The sequence below is a fragment of the Stomoxys calcitrans genome, chromosome 1 (genome assembly GCF_963082655.1).
Source record: "Stomoxys calcitrans chromosome 1, idStoCalc2.1, whole genome shotgun sequence".
In the NCBI taxonomy this organism is placed as follows: Eukaryota; Metazoa; Arthropoda; class Insecta; order Diptera; family Muscidae; genus Stomoxys; species Stomoxys calcitrans.
In genome coordinates, this window is record NC_081552.1 from 195,674,594 (window position 1) to 195,700,523 (window position 25,930).

The 25,930-nt window shown below is 41.4% G+C and overlaps 1 protein-coding gene across 1 annotated transcript in view; it reads right to left on the bottom strand.

Annotated features, from left to right (window-relative positions):
- Positions 1 to 5,029: 5,029 nt before the first annotated feature.
- Positions 5,030 to 25,930, bottom strand: part of LOC106091016 (uncharacterized) — a 54,428-nt gene continuing 33,527 nt past the window's right edge. Inside the window, exons 3-4 of the mRNA XM_013257406.2 lie at positions 25,364 to 25,539; positions 5,030 to 7,506 (exon numbers count right to left, since the gene is read on the bottom strand). Coding sequence (XP_013112860.2) covers positions 5,666 to 7,506; positions 25,364 to 25,539 — 2,017 coding nt within the window. The 3' untranslated portion in view covers positions 5,030 to 5,665. The remainder of the gene's footprint in view (positions 7,507 to 25,363; positions 25,540 to 25,930) is intronic.

Below are 25,930 nucleotides of genomic sequence, written 5' to 3' on the forward strand. Positions count from 1 at the left end.
TATTTGAACCCCATATTGGCATTGGCCTCAAAATGGGATATCATATTAGTTTTCTAATCTCAAATACCTTTCATTTAACCCCTTATTGCAAAAGTCAGCAAGTATGTCCAGTTTGGGCTATGGGTCCTAAAAACTATCAATATCGAGATCCACTCCCTTTAATACCCAAATTGTCATGGTGAGCAAATCCGTCCCATTTGGGGGTTGTTATAGGGGTGGGACGTCCCCTAGGCAGTTGGTTTGGGGTTTGGGGGGTGTTTTAGGGGTTGGGGTGGTCCCCCAAACACTTGGTGTGACAATTGGATATCAGTTAGGTTTTCTGATCTTAAATACCTTTCATTTGAGTTCCATATTGTCGTGATTGGTGCATATATATATTTAGTAGGTTTTGGGGTGGGGAGCTATATCAGGTTATAGATCGATTTGGATCGTACTTAGCACAGTTGTTGGAAGTCATAGTAAAACACTATTTGCAAAGTTTAAGCCAGATCGAATAAATATTGCGGCTTGTAAGAGCTCAATAAGTCAAATCGGCTGTTCGGTTTATACGGGAGCTATATCAGATTATAGACCGATTTGAACCGTACTTCGCATAGTTGTTGGAAGTCATAACGAAACACTATGTACACATTTTTAGCCAAATCGGGCAAAAATTGCGGCTTCCAGGGGGCCAAGTAGTCAAATCGGGAGATCGGTTTATATGGCAGCTATACAGGTTGTAGACCTATTTGGACCGGACTTGGCGTAGTTGTTGAAATTCATAATAAAACACAATGTGCAAAATTTGAGCTAAATTGGACAAAAATTGCGGCTTCCAAGGGCTTAAGTTAAGTTCAGAATCGGACTATACAGCCCCCATATAGACCGATGTGCCGATTTAAGGTCTTTGGCCCATTAAGGCTACATTTATTATCCGATTTCGCTGCAATTTGGGACAGTGAGTTGCGTTAAGCCTCTCGACATTCTTGTTCATATAGACCGATCTCTTGATTAGGGTCTGGGAACCATGAAAGGCGTATTTATTGTCCGATTTCGCTGCTGTTTGGGACAGTGAGTTTCGTAAGGACTCTTGATATCCTTGTTCAATACGGCCCAAATCGGATCAAATTTCGATATAACTGTCATATAGACCGATCTCTTGATTTAAGGTCTTGGACCAATGAGAGGCGCATTCACTGTCCAAATTCTCGGAATTTTGGTACCGCGAGTTGCGTTAGGCTCCTCAACGTTCCAAATCGGGTCAGATTTGGATATAGCTGCCATATAGACCGATCTCATGATTTAAGGTTTTAGACCCAAAAAAGGTGAATTTATTAACCGAGTTCCTGAAATTAGGCACAGTGAGTTGCGTTAGGACCCTCGACATTCGTATCGAGTTTGATTAAGATCGGGCAATATTTGGATATAAACGCCATAATAAACATTCTCCCGATTTAGATTCTTGGGACTATAAAAGTTCGTTTATCACTCGATTTCGCTAAAAGTTGTACAGTGGTCTGTGTTAAGCTCCTTGAAATTCGTGTTCTATATGTTTTATCGATGAATGTGGCACAAGCCGGCCAACACGGAATAACTATAAGCAGCACAGACGCTGGAAATTTCAGCTCCGACTTGTGTAGTGTCCATCGTTATCACGGAAAGCTACCGGGTGCGTCCAGAGGTTGTGGATAGCGGATAGCTACGTTTTTATGCGGAATAACTACAAATGCGGCCGCGGGCAGTCAGCGATTTTCGAGAAGAGAGTCTCAGCGAGGAGTCAGGTGATACTGGCTCTTTATTAAATACTGAGTGCCAATGATACTCGAGATGACAAGGCGAGTTTTTGACGCCTTTAATTAGCCAATGGCTAACATCAGCGTCTGTTCCCAGGTTAGGGGCGGCTGGAGGCGAGCGTCGGATCTTGGAGCAAGCGACTCGCGACAACGGGGGATACATGTGCGACCCCACAAAACCCATGCGGTTGGGGCGCTGGACCAGTAACCCGCATCCGGCACAGGATAGCTGTGAACATCACACTGGCCGGAACAATGAGGTTCTATATGTGTGGTGTTCAGTGCTGTCACGAGAAGCTTAGCTCCGAGCTTTCGGGCGTGTTCACAGGTTGCGGATAGTGGAATGCTCCATACGAACGTGCAGAGAGTCTCAGTGAGAGGTCGGCCGGCACCGGCCCCTGCACAAATACTGAGTGCCTACGATGTTTGATATGACAAGGTGGGTTATTGGCGCCTTTAAATAACCAATGGCCACCCTGTTCCCGCGGTGATCGGCCCTTGGGACAGAAACGTGCTAGCTCACCTACGGGAGCTTGACGAGTATCGCCACCTCCACATAAAAATGTGGCTACAACAACAACAGCAACAACTATAGGAAACAAAGGAATGGTAAAAACGGACCCGCCTAACGTTGACGACCCACGCAAACGAAAAAAGGACCATGATTTGCGGATTTGCACCTGGAATGTAGAGAAGAGAAGGTGCAGTATACACGTTGGCGGATGTATTAGAGAAGTACAAGGCAGATATTACCGCCTTACAGGAAGTGTGATGGACTGGGAATGGCGTCACAACAACACCAAATGGTGACAGACTACACTATAGCGTGTTATGGCAGCTTGAATTTGGCTGTGGATTTGTGGTTAGTCGGAGACTGAAACACCTTGTCTCAAGCTTTACTCCGGTGGCTGAGAGGCTAGCCACTATCCGCTTAAAAACCAAATTCTTCAACGTCAGCCTTATTTGTGCTCATGCTCCAACGGAAGACAAAGACGAGCAGACCAAGGATATTTTCTACGAGCGCCTAGAGAGAGAATATCACCACTGCCCCGTCCATGATATTAAAATCTTTCTGAGAGATTTTAATGCGTAGATAGGCCTCCACGAGATATCATATCATAAAGCCTAAGGCCAAGAAAGCGGCAACAGAGCAACCCTTCAATCAGTAAGAGAAAAGGGGAGAGGAGATACGTCTATTCCGCAAAAAGAAGAAGGAAATGTAAAGACGTGAGTGTAAGCGAATTGAGATGTACGGGAGTCAGAATGAAGTCCAGAAATTGTACGAAAGAATCAAACATCAAACCGATGGCTTTGGTACAGTCACATCCTCCTGCAGAGACGAAGAAGGAAATCTGGTAACTGACATAGATAGCATGCTGACATATTGCTGGTGTCCGACGATGGAGGCGAAGAGGATACCGCAGAACCAATACCTGATGATAGTATAGAATGTTTAGTCAGAATGAGGTCCAAGTAACAGTGACCCGACTGGAGTACAACAAGACAGCAGAAGCCGACGGATAACCCGCTGAACTATATAAGTCCGTTGGCGACACGCTGATAAGGCGTTTGCATCAGATTGTCTACGCAATCTGGCTAGAAGAACGCATACCGGATGATTGGAACCTCAGCATACTATGTCCCGTACACAAGAGAGGAGAAACAAGTAAAAGCGTGCTAAGTTCGGCCGGGCCGAATCTTATATACCCTCCACCATGGATCGCATTTGTCGAGTTCTTTTTCCGGCATCTCTTCTTAGGCAAAAAGGGATATAAGAAAAGAGTTGCTCTGCTATTAAAACGATATCAAGATATGGTCCGGTTCGGACCACAATTAAATTATATGTTGGAGACCTGTGTAAAATTTCAGCCAATTCGTATAAGAATTGGTCCCATTGGGGCTCACGAAGTAAAATAGAGAGAACGATTTATATGGGATCTGTATCGGGCTATAGACCGATTCAGACCATAATAAATACGTTTGTTGATGGTCATGCGAGGATCCGTCGTACAAAAGTTCAGGCATATCGGATAATAATGGCGACCTCTAGGGGTCAAGAAGTCAAGATCCCAGATCGGTTTATATGGCAGCTATATCAGGTTATGAACCGATTTGAACCTTATTTGACACAGTTGTTGAAAGTAAAAATAAAATACGTCATGCAAAATTTCAGCCAAATCGGATAGGAATTGCGCCCTCTAAAAGCTCAAGAAGTCAAATCCCCAGATCTGTTTATATGACAGCTATATCAGGTTATGGACCGATTTCAACCATACTTGGCACAGTTTTTGGATATCATAACGAAATACTTCGTGCAAAAATTCATTCAAATCGGATAAGAATTGTGCCCTCTAAAGGCTCAAGAAGTCAAGACCCAAGATCGGTTTATATGGGAGCTATATCAGGTTATGGACCGATTTAAACCATACTTGGCACAGTTGTTGGGTATCATAACAAAACACGTCGTGCGAAATTCCATTCCATTCGGATAAGAATTGCGCCCTCTAGAGGCTCAAGAAGTCAAGACCCAAGATCGGTTTATATGGCAGCTATATCAGGTTATGGGCCGAATTGAACCATACTTGGCACAGTTGTTGGATATAATAACAAAACACGTCATGCAAAATTTCATTCTGATCGGATAAGAATTGCGCACGCTAGAGGCTCAAGAAGTCAAGACCCAAGATCGGTTTATATGGCAGCTATATCAGGTTATGGGCCGATTTGAACTATACTTGGCGCAGTTGTTTGATATCATAACAAAACACGTCGTGCAAAATTTCATTCCAATCGGATAAGAATTGCGCACTCTAGAGGCTCAAGAAGTCAAGACCCAAGATCGGTTTATATGGCAGCTATATCAAAACATGGACCGATATGGCCCATTTACAATACCAACCGACCTACACTAATAAGAAGTATTTGTGCAAAATTTCAAGCGGCTAGCTTTACTCCTTCGGAAGTTAGCGTGCTTTCGACAGACAGACGGACGGACAGACGGACGGACATGGCTAGATCGACATAAAATGTCACGACGATCAAGAATATATACACTTTATGGGGTCTCAGACGAATATCGAGTAGTTACAAACAGAATGACGAAATTAGTATACCCCCCATCTTATGGTGGAGGGTATAAAAACGGAATGTGTAAACTACAGAAGAATAAGTATTGCGCCCTCTAGAAGCCAAAGAAGTCTACTCGGTAGATCGGTTTATATGACGGCTTTATCCGGATATGGATTGATTTAGACCCTATATGACACAGTTGGTGGAAGTCAAAATAAAACACTTCATGCAAAATGTCGGCCAAATCGGATAAGAAAGAATTTGTCACAGAAATAATGTCTGTCATTACACAAAAATACATGCATTAGGAAAATTACATCTAATAGACAGGGTTGTCGAGTGTGGTTAATGTGGTAATTGTATCATAGATGCGTTTTCGCTATTAATACGATTTAAATATAACATACCAACGCACGGCCCTTGAAGCCATCACACCTAATATGGTTGAAAAATCTTCTAACCAAAGACGAAACGCGTTCCATAGCAGTTGGTGTGTGTTGCCATCTATTTTTTGTTCCCTCCACCATAGGATGGGGGTATAGTCTTAGACGCATATTTCGAGGTGTTGCAAATGGAGTGACTAAATTAGTATACCCCTATCCTATGGTGGAGGGTATAACAAAATTAAAAATCCTTTATATGAAGGAAAATAAGTTACACCATTTGTCTTTGTAAGCCTTCGCAGTGCATTGCCAACATATCTATCCATCATCTGATATATTCTTAGATTAAATTTGAAACCAAAAAAAAAAAAAAATTCACATGCAGTGCCATAGTGCATCGCATCCAACAAAAGTCTCAATGGCTTGACATTGTATAGCCATTTACACCAGAGTACCCAGCTGACTAATATCGACCGTATTCATTGCTACCAGGGAGGCTGGTGATGATGTTGCTCCTGCTGATGAGATTGGTAATGCCATAGCCATTGTAGCCTGTATAGGTGCTAATGATGATGATGATGATGCAGCAGCAGAAGGCAGATCTCCAGCCATATTCACAGAGGCTGGGTGTGAATTTGGCAGCCAGGTTAAAGTGTTGGCATGAAATGGAACTGAGGTTTGAAAATGCAGCGGTAGTTGTACAGGCTGCTGATTAAATGTCTGGCATTGCTGTTGTTGTCTGCGACCAAGGGAGGTGATAATTTCAATGGGCTGTGGGGAATTTGCATTTGGTGCAGCAGCTGGTGAGGCAACTCTACCAAGAGCGGGCGTAGGTGCTGTTCTTAATTCCAATGCTAATGAGGTGGAAGTAAGAGTGGGGGTAGACCTGGATGATGTTATTGCTGCTGCTGCTGCATCTGCATCTGTTTCTGATGTTGTTATTGTTGTTCTATGTGCATGAAACATTTGTTTTTTAATGGTTTTGACATTCTGCACATGCAATGATGACAGCATGTTTTTATCTAAAACAACACAGTCGTTGGGGGGCGATTTTGACAAGCTTGTTGTAGGTAATGTTGTTAACAACGATGATGATGCTGCTGATGTTGATGCTGATGTTACCGAAGGCGCTGCTGCTGCTGCTGCGGCAGTTTCTGTCGATGTGGATAGTGAGGCAATTGGTGTGGTTGGCCTGCTTGATAATCTTGTTTGGTGTTTCGTTTTCATAGCTTCTTCTTTTTTGGGCTTATCAATGGATGCAGAAATTAATTGTCCTTCACTGTTGGCAACATCATCACATGGCCTTTCATGGTTTTGTGGTTGTTGATGCAACAAAACTGCCACACTCATTTGATGCGAAGAAAGTTCTGGGCCACCACTCAGCTTGTGCGCCTCTTTGAGTTCCTCCTGCTCCTTTAGGTTCCTCATTTGTGTGGCGACCAACTCAAATCCCGGTTTGGCTATCAGTTTTTGCAATTGCTTGACTTCCTCCACTGATTTGATATTGCTCAAGGATATTTTATTCAGTTCCTTCTGCTCTCGCCCCCCACCACCCCCAGCAGTGGTACAAATCTCATTGGCCATGTTCTGTTGCTGTTCATCGGCATGTTCGATTTCTTGTTGCCTCAAGTATTCCAGACTCAAGCGTTCCAAAATCAAGAGTTTCTTTTGCAGCTGGTCATTGGTTTCCATGAGATTGGCCTCAACCCTACGTATATTGCCGCACTGCAGCGCTAAGCTATTGTCCAATTTATCCATTTCCAATTGCACCTCCTTTTGTGTTTGATTAGCCTTCCTTAGCTGGTGCTTGCGTATCTTTGCCTGCAGTTTGGCCGCCTGCTCCTCCTCCTTGTGCAAATGTTTGTTGATGGTGTAAATTTTTTCCAACCAAAAAATTTGCATTTCCACATCCGCCTTGATTTGTGCCTCCGCATGGGAATCTTTGGAGTTTTCATTGTCCACACTTCCAGGAATATGAGTTGCAACGCTGCCTTCGTACAATTGTTTCAGCAGGCGCTCCTCCTTCTCCTTTGTGGGTCTTTGATGTTTTTCATCTTCTTCGATGAGCTTATCCTTGTGTTGACGTTTCTTTTTCTTGGTGTCTTTTTTGTTGTCTCGATCTTTGTCCCTGGGCCTGAAATTGTCCAGTATATCCATGCCTAAGGTATCCTTGTGAGTTGCCACTATATGCGTAGGGGCTGTACTGCAGTAGGTCGCAGCACAAGTAGTCGTAGTTGATGGCATAGTCCCTCTTCCAGTGACTTGGGGCTCGTATGGTTCATCTGGGATAAGGAAAAAATGAAAGGAAAGAGAAAAAATTCTTTTATTACATTTGATATTTTTTAGTAATTCGGTCAAGTAAAATATTGCAACGAGAAAAGCAGCTAAAAAAAACTTCAACCTTAAAAAATATTAACAACTAAAAGCAGGCTAAGTTCGGCAGGGCCGAATCTTGGGAACATACCACAATGGACAATGGCTAACAATTCATACAAAATATATTTGGTTGGCTGTCAAACCAGCAAAAATTAAAGCTTTCACGAACCGAACAAGGATGATCGAGAAAACGGCTTATATGGGAGACGATCAAAAATATATTGGGTTGCCCAAAAAGTAATTGCGGATTTTTCATATAGTCGGCGTTGACAAATTTTTTCACAGCTTGTGACTCTGTAATTGCATTCTTTCTTCTGTCAGTTATCAGCTGTTACTTTTAGCTTGCTTTAGAAAAAAAGTGTAAAAAAAGTATATTTGTAGTTCATTCTAAGTTTTATTAAAAATGCATTTACTTTCTTTTAAAAAATTCGCAATTACTTTTTGGGCAACCCAATATGTACTTTATGGGGTTTTAGAAGAATATTTCGAAGTGTTATAAACGGAATGACTAGATTAGTATACCCCCATCCCATGGCCTCCCATGCCAGATATGATACCCGAAGCTATACTGACCTCCTTCTTACTTCCTTTAAGTAATAGCCTCGTCTTCTCACGATTCGTATGTCCCCATAGGACTTTCGTCGTCCTACCTACCGTTTCGTTGTTCCACAGTATTACATGAGCGTTCGTTGCCCACACCCTTAACTGCGTCGACCTGAAAGGCTTTGAGTTAACCAAGTTTATTGACCGCAATCTTCTGGCATTCCTCCTTACTTCGCTATGGTATCCAAACAATACCTAGCGTGCCATCCTCAGAAAACGCATTCATCTCCTTTTTTACACTTCAAGACTGTTTGTGACCTTACTGTCATGGTTGTTATGATCCTAATGGCAAGTTCATTGTCCGTTTAGATTTTCATACTCGAAGTCCTCGCGCTAACACCACAACACCTTCCACCTTCCATGATCGTCCAGATCTCCGCCTGCAAAACCGTACTATGGTGAGGCAGACGGAAACACATATCAGTCGCTGGGTTGCCAATGTAGACTCCCAGGCATATGCAGCAGTCTAGCTTTGATTCATCCGTGTGGCATGTAGGTCCAGATGGCAATACCAGAGTTCCGTCAATCAAAGATTAACGCTGGCAGCAGTGTCTCGTACTCGGCTTTAAGTGTCGTCTTAGGTATCCGAACGGAAACCTCTTCCATTAGTTCCAGGTTTCCTATCATCGGATATACCGCGATGCTATGGCCTGCTCCTATCCTCTAACCATTCTCCCATTGCTTTAAGTCTCTTAACCACAGTGGCTGCCTCACGTTAAATCTTTATGTCTATGGGTCGGATATCTAGAATAGTCTCCAGTGCCCTAGTGGGCGTGGTCTTCATCACCTATGCCAAGACAACATGTTCTCTGACCCTGTTGTATTCTCCTAACGTTCCACTTTTTCTACATCGCAGTCCACCAACTACTGACCCGTATGTAAGTATCATCGCTTAGAACGCTCCTGCAGAGTCAGTGGATTATCCTCGGATTTAGGCCCATCTCAAGCTTACGGCCCGAACATCGGTGAGCCTACTCAGTACGTTCCTGAATGTGACACATCCAATTCAGTTTCCTGTGCAGGATCACTTCTAAGTACTTGAGTATTTTCTTGTCCAAGATCACTCCTAAGTATTTGACCTTGTCAGATTCGAAATCGTTGAAAAGGTGGTGCGACAAATTAGCTCATCTTCGTCTTCCTGGTGAACAGGCAGAATTCAATCTTCTCCGGGTTAATATTGAGACCCCTGAGTCTAGCCCAATAATATGCCATATGTAAGACATTTTCGGCCCTTCTGCATAGCTGGTTCGGATCGTTACCTCTAAGAAGTATTATAACATCATCTGCATAGCAGATGGGTTCAAATACTTCCTCAGTCAGCATGCGTAATAGGCCGATTATGGTGGTCATCCATAGAAGTCGCGATGATATAGCAGCCATATAAATTGATCTTGGATCTTGACTTCTTAACCCCTAAAGGGCGCAATTCTTTTCCGATTTGGCTGAAATTTTGCATGAAGTGTTTTGTTATGACTTCTAAAAACCGTGCCGAGTTTGGTTCAAATTGGTTGATAATCCGATATAGCTGCCATATAAACCGATATTGGATCTTAACTTTTTGAGCCACTAGAGGGCGCAATTCTCATCCAATTTGACTGAAATTTTGCGTGAAGTATTTTGTTATGACTTCCACCAACTGTGCCAAGTATGGTTCAAATCGGTTCAAAAGCTGATTTAGCTGCCATATAAACCGATCTGGGATCTTGAGCCACTAGACGGCGCAATTGTCATCCGATTTGGCTGAAATTTTGCATGAAGTGTTTTGTAATGACTTCCAATAACTGTGCCAAGTATGGTTCAAATCGGTTCATAAGCTGATATAGCTGTCATATAAAACGATCTGGGATCTTGACTTCTTGAGCCACTAGGGGGCGCAACTGTCACCCAATTTAGCTGAAATTTTGCGTGAAGTATTTAGTTCTAACTTCCAACAATTGTGCTAAGAATGATTCAAATCGGTACATAACCCAATGTAGCTGCCATATAAACCGATCTGGGATCTTGACTTCTTCAGCCTCTAGAGGGCGCAATTCTTATTCCATTTGGGTGAAATTTTGTACAACGGCTTCTTCCATGACCTTCAACAAACGTATGAAATATGATCTGAAGCGTTCTATAGCCTAATACAGCTCTCATATAAACCGATCACCCGATTATGCTTCTTGAGCACCTACAAATCGCAATTCTTATTCGAATGGACTGAAATATTACCCAATGACTTCTGCTATGGTCTTCAACATTTAATTCATGTAGGGTCCGAATCGGACTATAACTTGATATAGCTCCAATAGCATAACAATTCCTACCCATTATTTTTTGTGTTTTTCCTTTATAGAGATACCGTTGAGGAACTCAACAAATGCAATCCTTGGTAAAGGGTATATAAGATTCGGCCCGGCCCGGCCCGGATCTTAGCACGCTCTTACTTGTTTTAAAGTGAATAAAATTGTTAATTCAGATATGTTTCTTTATAAGACTGTATGAAAATAAAACTTAGTGTCTATGCTGGGAGCTTAAAGCAAAGTTTTAGTGCCGTTGCCTAGTTTATAGTTTGTAAGCCTTCAACGTTGCTTATTCTCCACTTTTTTTTCCAAAGTATGCTTTATCTCTAACAAATAAAAGAAAGTATGATGTAATCATAACTACTACTGAACAAATCCTAAAACTTCTCAAATTAAGTCCTTTTGGATATGACAGTAGCTCAATGATTGCGTATGAATATCTTTATTAAAATATTTTTTTCATAAAAGAAGTGCAAGTTTTGCCCATGAACATTCCGCTTAGGAACAGGTGCAAAGTTCTCATACATCAATAAGTGAAGTCCGAGTTTAAGCTCATTGATAAGGAACCTCCTGTTTAAAGCCAGGTCCGAATGGCGTACCGCAGTACGACACCTCTTTGGAGAGAAGTTTTTACATGGCATAGTACTTCACAAATGTTGCCAGCATTAGGAGGAGAAATCCATCGTTGAAAATTTATTATACCCACCACCATAGGATGGGTGTATACAAATCTAGTTATACCCACCACCATAGAGTAGGGGTATACTAATCTAGTCATTCCGTTTGTAACACCTCGAGATATTCGTTTAAGATCCCCTTAAAGTGTTTACATTCTTGATCGTCTCGACGTCCTGAGTCGATCTAGCCATGTCCGTCCGTCCGTCTGTCAAAATCACGATCGCGGTAGAACGGTAGAACGCGAAGTGCAAGCCGCTTGAAATTTTGCCCAGATACTTAATATTCATGTAGGTCGTTGGGGATTGCAAATGGGCCATATCGGTTCAGATTTCGATATAGTTCCCATATAAACCGGTTTCTCAATTTTCCTTGTTCGGTTCCTTGAAGCTTCAATTTTGCTGGTTTGACAGAACTTTGGTATGTAGAATAAAACCAGTAAGGAAAGGCAAAAGTTGGACTGAGCCGACTATATAATACCCTACACCACCGAGTATACGTAATACTTTTAATAGATAGCACTTATATCCAAATTTAGTCAGATTTTAATTTTGCATACCTAAATTTTGCACACGTATTGGGATGCCAATTAAATCATCTCATGAAAAATTTTGTAGAGATCGGACCAAAATTGTGGCTTCTACAGCCTTAAAAGGTCATATCAGATGAAAAATATATATGGGAGCTATATCTAAATCTGGACCGTTTTTGATGAAACTTTGCTCACATATGAGGACGTTGAATAAAACGGCCCATGCCAAATTTTGTAAAGATCGGCTACAAAATTGTGGCTACTACAGCCTTAAAAGACCATATCGGATGAGAAGTATATATGGGAGCTATATATAAATCTAGACCAATTTTTATGAAACTTTGCACACATATGAGAACGTTGATTAAAACGCTCCATGCCAAATTTTGTAAGGATGGGAACAAAATTGTGGCTACTGCAGCTTTAAAAGGTCATATCGGATGAAAGATATACATGGCAGCTATATATAAATCTGATCTGATTATGATGAAATTTTGCAGACATATTGGGACGTTACAAAAAGCATTTCGTGCCAAGTTTGGTAGAGATCGCATCAAAATTGTGGCTCCCACAGCTTTAAAAGGGCACATCGGATGAAAGATATACATGGCAGCTATATATAAATCTGATCCGATTATGATGAAATTTTGCAGACATATTGGGACGTTATAAAAAGCACTTTGTGCCAAAGTTTGCAAAGATCGGACTAAAATTGTGCCTTCTACAGCCTTAATAGGTCAAATCTGACGAAAGTTATATATAGGAGCTATATCTAAATCTGAACCAATTTAAATGAAATTTTGCAGATCTCCGATCATTGAACTCGTCTCAAAAGAGAAACAAATAAAAATTGCAGAATTAAATGCTCTAACGGGAAAAAAACTTGAAAATGCAAAAATTCGGTAAAGCCCGACCGAGATTCGAACCTGGGGACGCGGAGCAACAGCAAGAGCCGTTGCCGTCGTCTACTGGTCGAAGCCATTAATAAAACTTCCAATAGATGCACAGAATCTTGTACGTATCCACGAAGTAGTGTAATTTGTGCAAACAAAAATTTTGCCATTACACAAAAACACTTGCATTGGGAAAAGTACAGCTAATAGACAGGGTTGTCGAGCGTGGTTAATGTGGCATTTGTAATTAAGTTACAAGTACACAATATACCAACGTACGGCCCTTGTAGCCTTCACACCTAATATGGCTGATGAGTAGTTGTAACCAAATTACGAAACGCTTTCCATAGTGGTTGGTGTGTGTTGCGATCTCTGGGTTTTCTTTTCAACTTACAAAGAAAATCTCCGATCATTGAGCTCGCCTCCAAAGAGAAACAAACTAAAATTGGAAAATTTGGTAGCCCGAAGAATTTTTCGAAATGCCTAGGTGACCAACTTAAGGGGCCTGCCAAAAGGTGCCGGACAACCTAGGGCCTTGAAATTTTGCACTCGATCTCGCTAACACCTTTAACCATTTCAAAGAGTTATCTCTATGCGTTCTCAAATGACATACTTTTTACTAGTTTTTATACCCTCCACCATAGGATGGGGGATGCACTAATTTCGTCATTCCGTTTGTAACACCTAGACATGGCATTTTAAGTCGATCCAGCCATGTCCGTCCGTTCGTCTGTCGAAAGCACGCTAACATTCGAAGGAGTAAAGCTAGACTCTTGAAATTTTGCACAAATACTTCCTAGTAGTGTAGGCCAGTTGGGATTGTAAGTGGGCCAAATCGATCCATGTTTTGATATAAACCGATCTTGGATATTGACTTCTTGAGCCACTACAGGGCGCAATTCTTATCCGATTTTGCTGAAATTTTGCACGAAGTGTTTTGTTATGACTTCCAAAACTGTGCTAAGTATGGTTCAAATCGGTCCATAACCTGGTATAGCTGCCATATAAACCGATCTTGGATTTTGACTTCTTGAGACCTAGAGGGCGCAATTTTTATCCGATTTGGCTGAAGTTTTGCAGGAAGTGTTAACTGTGCTAAATATGGTTCAAATCGATATATAACCTCATATAGCTGCCATATAAACCTATCTGGGATCTTGACTTCTTAAGCTTCGAGAGGGCGCAATTCTTTTAAGATTTGGCTTAAATTTTGCACGTGATGTTTTGGTATCAGCTGCCATATAAACTGATATTGGGTCTTGACTTCTTGAGCCACTAGAGGGCGCAATTCTCATCCGTTTTGGCTGAAATTTTGCACGAAGTGTTTTGTTGACTTCCAACAACTTTGCTAAGTATGGTTTAAATCGGTCTATAATCTGATATAGCTGCCATATATACCGATCTCGGATCTTGACTTCTTGAGCCACTACAGGGCGCAATTCTCATCCGAGTTGGCTAAAATTTTGCAGGAAGTGTTAACTGTGCTAAATATGGTTTAAATCGGTATATAACCTCATATAGTTGCCATATAAACCGATCTGAGATCTTGACTTCTTAAGCCTCTAGAGGGCGCAATTCTTATCCGATTTGGCTTACATTTTGCACGTGATGTTTTGGTATCAGCTGCCATATAAACCGATCTTGGGTCTTGACTTCTTAAGCCTCTAGAGGGCGCAATTCTTATCTGATTTGGCTTACATTTTGCACGTGATGTTTTGGTATCAGCTGCCATATAAACCGATCTTGGGTCTTGACTTCTTGAGCCTCTAGAGGGCGCAATTCGCATCCGATTTGGCTGAAATTGTGCAGGAAGTGTTTTGTTATGATTTTCAACAACTGTGCTAATAATGGTTTAAATTGGTCCATAACCTGATATAGCTGCCATATAAATCGATCTGGGATCTTGACTTCTTGAGCATCTAGAGAGCGCAATTCTTATCCGATTTGGCTGAAATTTTGCACGTAATTTTTTTGTATTACTTCCAACAACTATGCTAAGTATGGTTGAAATCGGTCAGTAACGTCATATAGCTGCCATTTATACCGATCTTGGGTCTTGACTTCTTGAGCATCTAGAGAGCGCAATTCTACTCCGATTTGGCTGAAATTTTGCTAGTGATGTTTCGGTATTACTTCCAACAACTGCGCTAAGTATGGTTCAAATCGGTTCATAACCTGGTATAGCTGCCATATAATCCGATCTTGGGTCTTGACTTCTTGAGCCACTAGAGGGCGCAATTCTCATGCGATTTGGCTAAAATTTTGCAGGAAGTGTTTTGTCATGACTTCCAACAACTGTGCTAAGTATGGTTCAAATCAGTCAATAACGTGATATAGCTGCCATATATACCGATCTGGGATATTGACTTCCTAAGCCTCTAGAGGGCGCAATTCTCATCCGATTTTGCTGAAATTTTGTACAACGGCTTTTCCCATGACCTTCAACATACGTATTTAATATGGTCTTAATCGATAGAGTTCCCATATAAACCGATCTCTCGACTATGCTTTTCGAGCCCCTACAAGGCGCAATTCTTATCCGAATGGACCGAAATATTACCACATGACTTCAACCATGGTCTTCAACGTTCAATTCACTTATGGTCCTAATTGAACCATAACTTTATATATCTCCAATAGCATAACAATTCTTATCCAAAGAACTCGACAAATTCGATCCATGGTGGAGGGTATATAAGATTCGGCCCAGCCGAACTTAGCTCTTACTTGTTTTATTCGATTTTCTCCCACTGTGCGTCATTCAGTGGTGGTTATATAAGAGCAGTAGCAGGAAAGAGGTTCTTCTTGCAATGTTGACAGCTAATAAAATCCGAATTATTTGCGTGACTGGGTGATATGAGGCAACTAAATGTGAGTGCAATAAATTTTCTCTACATTGATTGAAAATGATTCAGCTTTGAGCTACTGTCTGTAACGACAGCATGTATGTCAAATTTAGTAGCAGTCTTAACACAGGGATTTGAAAGTAATTTACAAGGAAATCCTTCTACCATTGACTCAAGGTATACTGGTGGCACGTTGAAGCTCACAAACACACACACACACACACGTACTCAAACACCCACCCATGTACTCAGATATTTGTTTGATATCTGCGCGTGTCAATCATACATTCATCTACAAGTCTACACATAAGAAAGAACGATCAAAGTCGTATGGGTGGGGTTTTGTAGGACCGGGTGGCGCCCCATTTGAATGCAACGAATCTCCATGAGATGAATACTTTTGAAAAACAGAAATGCTCAACGAAAGCAAAAGTCCTTTAATACTTTGCGCTGGCAAAGCCATAGCAGAGCCAACTGACTGTGTGACTGAATGACAAAGAAAGACAAATTAAAATAATTAAGGACGAGCGGAAGTGAATAGAGCAGGGTCTTATTTCTAATGATGATGGAACTCGATTGGCTTCATGGATTTCCCAAAGATTAAATGCATAGATGTTAGTTAGGTGTATTTGAAACATGGTCCATTGTCAAAAGGTCCCTTTTTAATTAATGAATGATTATAGAATGATTGCACATGGATTATTTAGGGAATGAAAAAGGCAACACGAATATAGGGAATTCAATGTTGACATTTTCATGATGGCTATGAAAATGGGGGACGTAGAGTTGTACCAAGCATTAATACTGATTGTCTTTAATTTGGTAAATGCCAATTTTGTTTGAGCCCTCAACTCAAGAGATGACATCAGGGGTCGCCTGGTTAAGCTGGCGACCCACAGCCATTAAAGGTAGTGAGTTTAGGTGTGTGTCAAAGTCCTCAAGTTTTGGGCGTTACACAGTGGGATGGAATCAAAAAAAGAAAAAAAAAATTGGAATAAATCTGCCGTTAGAGAAAGGGTAAATATTACAAATTGCAAGTTAGCCCCTAAACATTATATTAAGAAACAGGGGCAACCTTCTCACATATCAGTGAGTGCTGTTCGATTGAAGTTTTTTTTTAGCTCAACGATAAGGGGCCTCCTTTTTAAAGCCGAGTCCGAACGGCGTGATGTAGTGCGACACCTCTTTGGAGAGAAGTTTTACATGGCATTGTACCACCGCTAAAAATTTTTTCTCATGGTCTCGCCAGGATTCGAACCCAGGCATTCAGCGTTATAGGCGGACTTGCAAACTTCTGCGGTATGGTGGCCTACGGTGGGTAAAGATAACTCTTTAAAAGAAATTGGGAAATTGAATCACAAATGAAGATTCAGCATACCGAACTAATTTTCGATAGGCCAAGGTGAACAAAGGCCCAAGAGGCCCCTTTAAATTTTGCATATCATACATAAACTCTCAACTCAAACTGTTCTCATTTCAAAGACCGTTTTACTTATTTTTCGATCCCTTCCCACTGTGCAACACTGATACAAGTGGCAGTACTTGGCGTGTTTATGGCAAAGATTTTTTCACATGAATTAATCTGAGTAGATGGAGAATATCGGTTTCGCATGAACCATGAGCTCTATGACTATTTTGACAAAACAGCAATTACGTTGGCTAGATTATGTTGTCAGAATGAGTGACCCTGACGTTTAACGCAGTGGGGGAAAAGACAAAAACTGTACAAAACTGGAAAATAAATCTGGAAACAAGTAAAAAGGCGTTAAGTTCGTACGGGCAGAACTTTGGATACCCACCACCTCAGGTATATATGTATATCACCTTTAGTCATAATAAGGAGAAAAATGTATAATTTATTCCGCTATGGAAATATGGTACGATTTGGACCAAATTCGGCACGGACATTGAGTGGTCTTATAGTAAAAGTAATTGTTCAATCTTGCCATGTCCGGCCGTCTGTCCGTCCATCCATCCGCCTGTCTGTCAAAAGCATGCTAACTTTTGAAGGAGTAAAGCCAGCCAAGGAGTAATGGCTGCCATATAAACCGATCTTGGTTTTTGACTCATTGAGGGCGCAATTTTTATCCGATTTGGCTTTTGCACGTAGTGTTTTAGTATCACTTCCAACAACTGTATTAAGTATGGTTTAAATCGGTCCATAACCTGATATAGCTCTCATACAAACCGATCTGGGGTCTTGACTTCGGGAGCCTCTAGAGGGCGCAATTCCCATCTGATTTAGCTGAAATTTAGCATGACGTGTTTCGTTATGATTTCCAACAACTGTACTAAGTACGGTTAAAATCGGTCCATAACCTGATATAGCTCTCATACAAACCTATCTGGGGTCTTGACTTCAGAAGCCTCTAGAGGGCGCAATTCCCATCTGATTTAGCTGAAATTTTGCATGACGTGTTTCGTTATGATTTCCAACAACTGTACTAAGTACGGTTAAAATCGGTCCATAACCTGATATAGCTGCCATATAAACCGATATTGAATCTTGACTTCGAGAGCCTCTAGAGGGCCTAATTCCCATCCGATTTTGCTGAAATTTTGCATGACGTATTTTGTGTTAAGTATGACTGAAATCGGTCCATAACCTGATATAGCTGCCCTATAAACTGATCTGGGGTATTGACTTCTTGAGCCACTGGATGGCGTGTTTCGTTGTGACTTCCAACAACTGTGGCAAATATGGTTCATATCGGTCCATAACATGATATAGCTGTCATATAAACCGCTCTGGGATCTTGACTTCTTCAGCCTCTAGAGGGCTCAAAAATTTTCCGATTTGGCTAAAATATATATATATATGTATAACGGCTTCTCCCATGGCCTTCAACCTATGTGTCAAATATGGTTTGAATGGGTTATAGTTTGATACACCTCCCTATTTTACTTCTTGAGCCCCTAAAGGGCGAAAATTTCTATTCGATTTGGCTGAAATTTTACACAATGACTTCTTCTATGGTCTCCAACATTCAATTCAATTATGGTCCGAATCGGACCATAACTTGATATAGCTCCAATAGCATAGCAATTCTTTTCTTTTATCCTTTGCTTGCCTAAAAAAGAGATACCGGGATAAGAACTCGACAAATGCGATCCATGGTGGAGGGTATATAAGATTCGGCCCGGCCGAAATGGACTCCCCTAACGCTAAAGAGAAAAGGACCATGATTTGGGGATCTGCATCTGGAATGTCCGCACTCTCTATTGAGAAGGTGCAGTATACGCGCTGGTGGATGTATTGGAGAAGTACAAGGCAGATATTACCGCCCTACAGGAAGTGCGATGGATCGGGAATGGCGTCACTACAACACCAAACGGTGACGAACTATACTATAGCGGCCATAACACGAGCCATGAATTTGGCTGTGGGTGACTGAAACACCTTGTCTCCAGCTTTAGGTTAGGTTAGGTTGAAAAGAGGGCGCGAATATTAATCCGCCCTATGCCACTGTGGGCATACTCCTAAGCCAGTAATCGGGTTGTTGTGCGAGCTAGGTGTCTCGATCACAGGATCAAAGAGATCAAAGAAGATCAAAGGTTCGGCGACAGCCAACTAACAACGGAACCATCAAATGGAAGCAAGACCAACATTTGAGTACTTCGTAAATAATGGATGTTCTTTTAAGGCAGATTTATTTTGGAAATATACATCTTTTGGGATTATTAATATTGTACAAAAAAAAAAAAACCGTCAACCAAAAGCGCCACCCTTTATCAGCCATGACAGAACTACCAAAAATATATTAAGATTCGTAAGAACATTGAATGCGAACAAGTATTGAGAATCTGAACACATACAATTTTTTCGATAATCCGCTTCAAAATAAAAGCATTTCAATTGTATAAGCATTGTCATTACACCATGGAATTTTCCGGCTTATTAGGATTTCGATGGCGAAAGGACACGAGAGAAATAACAAAGTTACGCTTAACTCGCATTGTTGAGTCGTTTCTGTTGAAGAAGAATTTTGTGTGACATGGATTTGATGCAAAAACCAACGAAAAAAAAAATAGCCAAAAGGAAATAGGAGGCAACTGAAAAATAAGAAAAATCATACTAAACACGCTTTAAGTCCATATTGAACCATAAAAGTTATTCTATAGAAGCAATGAAACCTTGAAAACAAAAAGAAGAAGTTATTAATTTCTAATTTTAGTCGCCCGTTAGGGCTACGATCATTTTCTTATGATGTGATTATTTCTTCTTCGAGATGAGCTTGATGATGACAAGTTTTATACAACGGAAAAGTGAAAGCCACTGGACTAACCACCAAACCAACCATGAACGTCTACAGGTTGCGGATAGTGGAATGCTCCATACGGAGTAGCTGCAACGGCAGTCGCGAACAATCAACGGTATCGAGCGGAGAGTCTCAGTGAGAAGCCGGGCGGCACCGGCTCTTGCACATACACTGAGTGCCCATGATGCTAATACTAAGGAGCGATCTAGGACAGGAAACTTAATTGAAAGTGACACACTCAAGAGCATACTAAGAAGGCCCATAGATCTCGGGCACTATGTAGAGGGTCCGTGGGCAAGAAATGGGGCTTGAAGGTGAGGATAGTCCACTGACTCTACAGGAGCGTGATTAGACCAATACTTACTTATGCCTCAGTAGTTTATGGACTACTATGGATAACAAGTGGAACATAAGGACCATACAACAGGTTCAGAGAACATTTTGTCCTGGCATAGGCGGAGCGATGAGGACCAAGCCCACTAGGGCACTGGAGACTATTCTAGATATCCGACCCATTGACATACAGATTAAGTGTGGGGCAGCCACTGCGGCTATGAGACTTAAGGCGATGGGAAAATGGGTTGAGGATGGAAGCAGCTCATACCATCGCGGTATAATTGAGGCGACGATAGGAAACCTGGAAGGAAGGTAAGAGGATAGCATATCTGAGATGAACCTTGAGGTCAAGTGCGAGGCACTGCTGCCATCGACACACTCTTGGATTGACGGAACCCTAACATTGCCATCTGGATGATTATGTTATACGGATGGATCAAAGCTAAAGGACAGAGTGGGTCTGGGGGTCTACATTGAGTACCCAGGGACTGAGATCTGTTTTATTGGTTTGCCCAAAAAGTAATTGCGGATTTTTTTAAAGAAAGTAAATGCATTTTTAATAAAACTTAGAATGAACTTTAATCAAATATACTTTTTTACACTTTTTTTTCTAAAGCAAGCTAAAAGTAACAGCTGATAACTGACAGAAGAAAGAATGCAATTACAGAGTCACAAGCTGCGAAAAAAATTTGTCAACGCCGACTATATGAAAAATCCGCAATTACTTTTTGGGCAACCAATAGATCGCCTGACCATAATACGGTCCTGCAGGTGGAGTTCCGGTCATGGAGTGCGTGAAGTGGTGTGGTGCTAACGCGAGGACTTCGATTGTGAACATCTTTACGGACAGTAAAATGGCCATAAGAGCAATAACAACCAGGACGGTAAGGTCACGAACAGTTTTGCTGTGTAAGAAGGAGATTAACGGCTTATCTGAGGATGGAAAAATCCACCATAACGGAGTAAGGGGAAGGCCAGACGATTTGGCGGTGAAGGCCAGAGGACTGCCGTCAATGAACTTGGTTTACCCAAAGCCTTTCGGGTCGACGCAGTCCGAGTTAAGGGAGTGGGCGATGAATGCGCATGCAACATTGTGGAACAGCGAAACGGTCGGTAGGACGGCGAAAATCCTATAGGGGATTCAGAACGTGAGAAGACAAGGCTATTACAGAAAGGAAGTAAGAAGGTGGTCAGTATTGCTATTGGTATCATAACGGGACACATAGGAGTACGAGCTCATTTATGTAAAATCGGTAACGCAAGTGATAGCGGGCATGCCCTGCTTTCGCGTCTAACAGATACCGGCACTTTGGTGGAGACACAATACCAGACATGAACCGACTTAGGGGAGTGGTATGGAAAACGTTTTAAGATTTCATATGTAGCACGGAATTCCTAACTAAAAATTTTCTTTTTAGAGGTTACTTTATAGTTTTTAGAGCGCACAACAAGCTGCTTACTGGCTTAGGTGTATGCCCGTAATGGCATGCGGCAGATTTATATCTGCAAACTCTTTTCAACCTAAACTAACCTTGGGTCTGCAAACTCTTTTCAACCTAAACTAACCTTGGGTCATTTTAGTTTGTGCTATAAATGTACCCCATTCTTAAAAGACTCTATTGAAGCACGAAATTCCCATGGGGATTTTAGGATAGGAACGGCCCCGTATATATCTCGCCTCGAATGTGAATATAAACTCGTTCTTTACTCCCGAATAGCATTAATTTTAACCCCTCATTGACATAATTGGCAAATATGCCCAGTTAAGGGGTTGTTTAGGGGTTGGGTCGGCTAACCAGACACTTAACCCTGAAAAAATATCAGCATCGTGCCATTTATTTGAAACCCATATGGCCATTGGTTTTTGGGGGAGTTTATGGAATGTGGCGTCCCCCAAACATTTGGCCCCAAAATTGGATATCAAATTCGTTTTCTACTCTCAAATAACATTCATTGGAGCCCCTCATTGCCACAGTCGGCAAATATATCCGGTTTGGGAGGTAACCCCTTCAAAACTATCAACGTGCGCTACTCTCGTTGAGCACGAAATTCATCATGTTCAGCATATACGTCCTATTTGGGGGTTGTAATGGAGGTGGGACGGCCCCTAGATACTTTGCCCCAAACGGTGATGCCAGATTTGTGCCCTACTCCCAAATATCTTTCATTTGAGCTCCATATTTCCATAGTCGGCAAACATGTCCGGTTTGGGGGATGGCCCAGCAAATATATAGCAGATTCGTGTTCCACTCTTAAATTCCTTTTATTTGAGCCCCATATTGCAAATGTCAGTCAGCAAATACGTCCAATTTAAGGGGTGTTATAGGGATAGGATGGCCCCATAGACACTTTTCCCGAATATTGATATCAGATTCGCGCTCTACTCCCATAGACCTTCCATTTGAGCACCATATAGCCATGGTCGTAAATTTGTCCTCTTTGGTTCATTGCCGGGTGTTTTGGGGGAGGGACGGCCCCCCCAAAACACTTGGTCCCACATTTGGATATCAGATTCGTCTTCTACACTCACATACCTTTTCTTTGAGCTCCATGTTGTCATGGTCAGGAAAAAAGTCCTGATTGGGGGTGTGTTGGGTAGGGTATCATTTTCGTGTTCTACTTTTAAATATCTTCCATTTGAGTCCCATATTGCCATGGTCGGTAAATATGTCAGATTTAGGGGTATTTTAAGGGGATGGGTGGTCCCCAAACACTTGGATAAGTTTTAAAATCTTAAATACCTTACACTTGAGTTCCATATTGTCGTGATAAGTCTATAGAATTAGTTGCTGCGTTTCGGAGTTGGCCCCCCTGGGTACCCCATCAGAAATTTCGATACCAAATATTTGTTTTTGGGTTACTATAAGAGAGCGCACACAAAATGTCCCTTAAATCGCGGCACTCATCTCCGAAATCTGGAGTTTTTGAATATTAATGTAAGGGGGAGGGTCGGCCCCCTTCAGATAACAACAATGGTAGTACCCTATTTTCACTACGGGATCATTATGCGCCATCTGTAGAAAATTTAAAAAAAAAAATAGGTTCAGCCGTTTTTGGGTCTATACGGAACAGAGAAACAAACAAACAAAAAACACAAATTGATTTTTATATATAAGAAAAGAGAAGAAGACAAGCTGAACCTCACTTTTAATGTCATATTTGTAATCTACTCCCGAATACCTTTTATTTGAGCCCCATATTATCATGAATGTCTAATATGCCCACTTGTGAGGGTTTTGGTTTTGGGGCGGACCCCTTGGTAATTACACCCAAATTTTATACCCACCACCATAGGAAGGGGGTATACTTATCTAGTTATTCCGTTTGTAACACCTCGAAATATTGATCGGAGACCCCATAAAGTATTTATATATTCTGGATCGTCTCTATATTCTGATTTGATCTAGCCATGTCCGTACGTCCGTCTGTCGAAATCACGATAGCGGTGGAACGCGCAAAGCTCTCCGCTTGAAATTTGGCACAGATACTTAACCTCAATGTAGGTCGTTGGGGAATGCAAATGGCCCATATAGGTTTAGACTTGGATATAGCTCCCATATGAACCGATCTCCCGATTTGACTTCTTCATCCCCTGGTAGCCTCAATTTTTATGACTTTCAACAACTGTGCAAGTACGGTCCAAATTGGTCTATAACCTGATATAGCTCCCATATAAACCGATCTTCGGATTTGATTTCTTGAGCTTCTGGAAGCCGCAAATTTCAATCCACTTGGCTGAAATTTTGCACATAGTGTTTTCATATGACTTCCAACAACAGTGTCAAGTACAGTCCAAATAGGTCAATAATCTGATATAAATAGCTCCCACACAAACCGATCTCCCGATTTGACTTCTTCAGCCTCAATTTTCCGCAATTTTCATCCGATTTGGTTGAAATTTTGTACATGACGTTACCTTATGGCTAGGGCGCCCCGGTGGCCGAGTTGGTAGCGTGCTTGGATTACCAGTGCAGGGGTCGTGGGTTCGATTCTCGCTAGAAGCCTTGGTGTGACGCTACTGTGGAATCACAGTGGACCTAAACTTGGCTAAGAGAGTCTGTAAAGGACTTCCACTCTAACCTAACCTACTTTATGACTAACAACAATTGAGCCAAGTGCGGTTCAAATCGGTCTATAAGCCGATATTGCTCCCATATAAACCGATCTCCCGATTTGACTTCTTGGGCCCCTAAAAGCCGCAATTTTCATCCGATTTGGCTGAAATTTTGTACATGACGTTACTTTATGACTAACAACAACAGTGCCAAGTACGGTTCAAATCGGTCTATAACCTGATATTGCTTCCATATAAACCGATCTCCCGATTTGACTTCTTGAGCTCCTGAAAGACGCAATTTTCATCAGATTTGGCTGAAATTTTGTATGTGCTGTTCCCTTATGATTTTCAACAACTGTGCCAAGTACGGTTCAAATCGGTCTATAAGCTGATATTGCTCCCATATAAACCGATCTCACGATTTGAGTTCTTGAGCCCCCGAAGGCCCCAATTTTCATCAGATTTGGATGAAATTTTTTTTTATCCGTTTTGGCTGAAATTTTGTACAAGACGTTCTTTTTTGACTTTCAATAACTGTGCCTAGTACGGTTCAAATCGGACTATAACCTGATAAAGCTCCTATATAAACCGATTTCCTGATTTGACTTCTTAAGCCCCTGGAAGCCACAAATTTCATTCGACTTGGTTGAAAGTTTGCACACAGTGTTTTCTTCCGACTTTCAACAACTGTGCCAAGCAAGGTCCAAATCGGTCTATAACCGGATATAGCTCCCATATAAGCCGATTTCCCGATTTGACTTCTTGAGCGCCTGGAAGCCGCAATTTTCATCCGATTTGGCTGAAATTTTGTACATGACGTTCCTTTATGACTTCCAACAACTGTGCCAAATATGGTCCAAATCGATCTATAACGTGATATAGCTCCCATGTAAATCCATTGCATTTCAACAAAACATATTTTGTATACGTTTTTAGCAGAATCCATAGTGGTGGGTTCCCAAATTTCAGCCCCGCCGAACTTAGCGCGCTTTTACTTGTTAAACAATTAGGCCTTCAATCATATTGAGTTAACTTTTTCATTAACCAAATTCATACCTTTTCTTTGCTATGATATTTCTTTTCAATTTCCTTTAATTCTTTAACCAAGATCATGGGGTAGGTAAGATTGTAATTTAACAAATATTTACTAAACAAAAAATGTCCATTAAGTGTGTGTGTGTGTGTGTGTGTGTGATGGCATATTCAATGAAGGTGCACTAAATTTTGTGGTCATTCCTTTTCAATATTTTATGCAGCACAAATATTTAACTGTCTCTTACCTATGAATATTTCTTCACCTTCCTGTTGGTGTTGGTGCTGGTGCTGGTGCTCCAGCTCAAATTCCGCCTCGTCGAGACCATTTAAGTAGGTTTCTAGCAGATAGTTTTTACCCAGCTCACGTTCGCGTTTACGATGTTTCTCCTCCTCAATCTTGTTAATTTGGCGCTCTTTTTCACTGTGTGTATAGATGTGTGGTTGAATGTGTGTGTGTGTGTGTGTGTGAACGTGTTTGTGTTTGGCAATGTATGCCAGCATCGGTGTGTGTGTGAGTGTGTTTGTGTTTGTGCGGTTGAGTTTTTGGCGAGTTTTGGCAAGGATGTGATTGTGCGCCACAAATGAATGTCGAGCAAGATACATGACCAGCGGGCGTGGATGCCAACATGTTCAAAAGTGAATCGCAAAAACGAAAAAAAAGAAGAAAAAGAAGAAATGATAAAAATTAAAGCAAAGAATTAAGTAGGAAAAAAAAACTCAATTAATTACATAACTGGCATTTCCTTTTAATTATGACCTAAATACACAACAAGCATCCTGGCAGCAGCATAATCGAAAGAGAGTGAACCAAA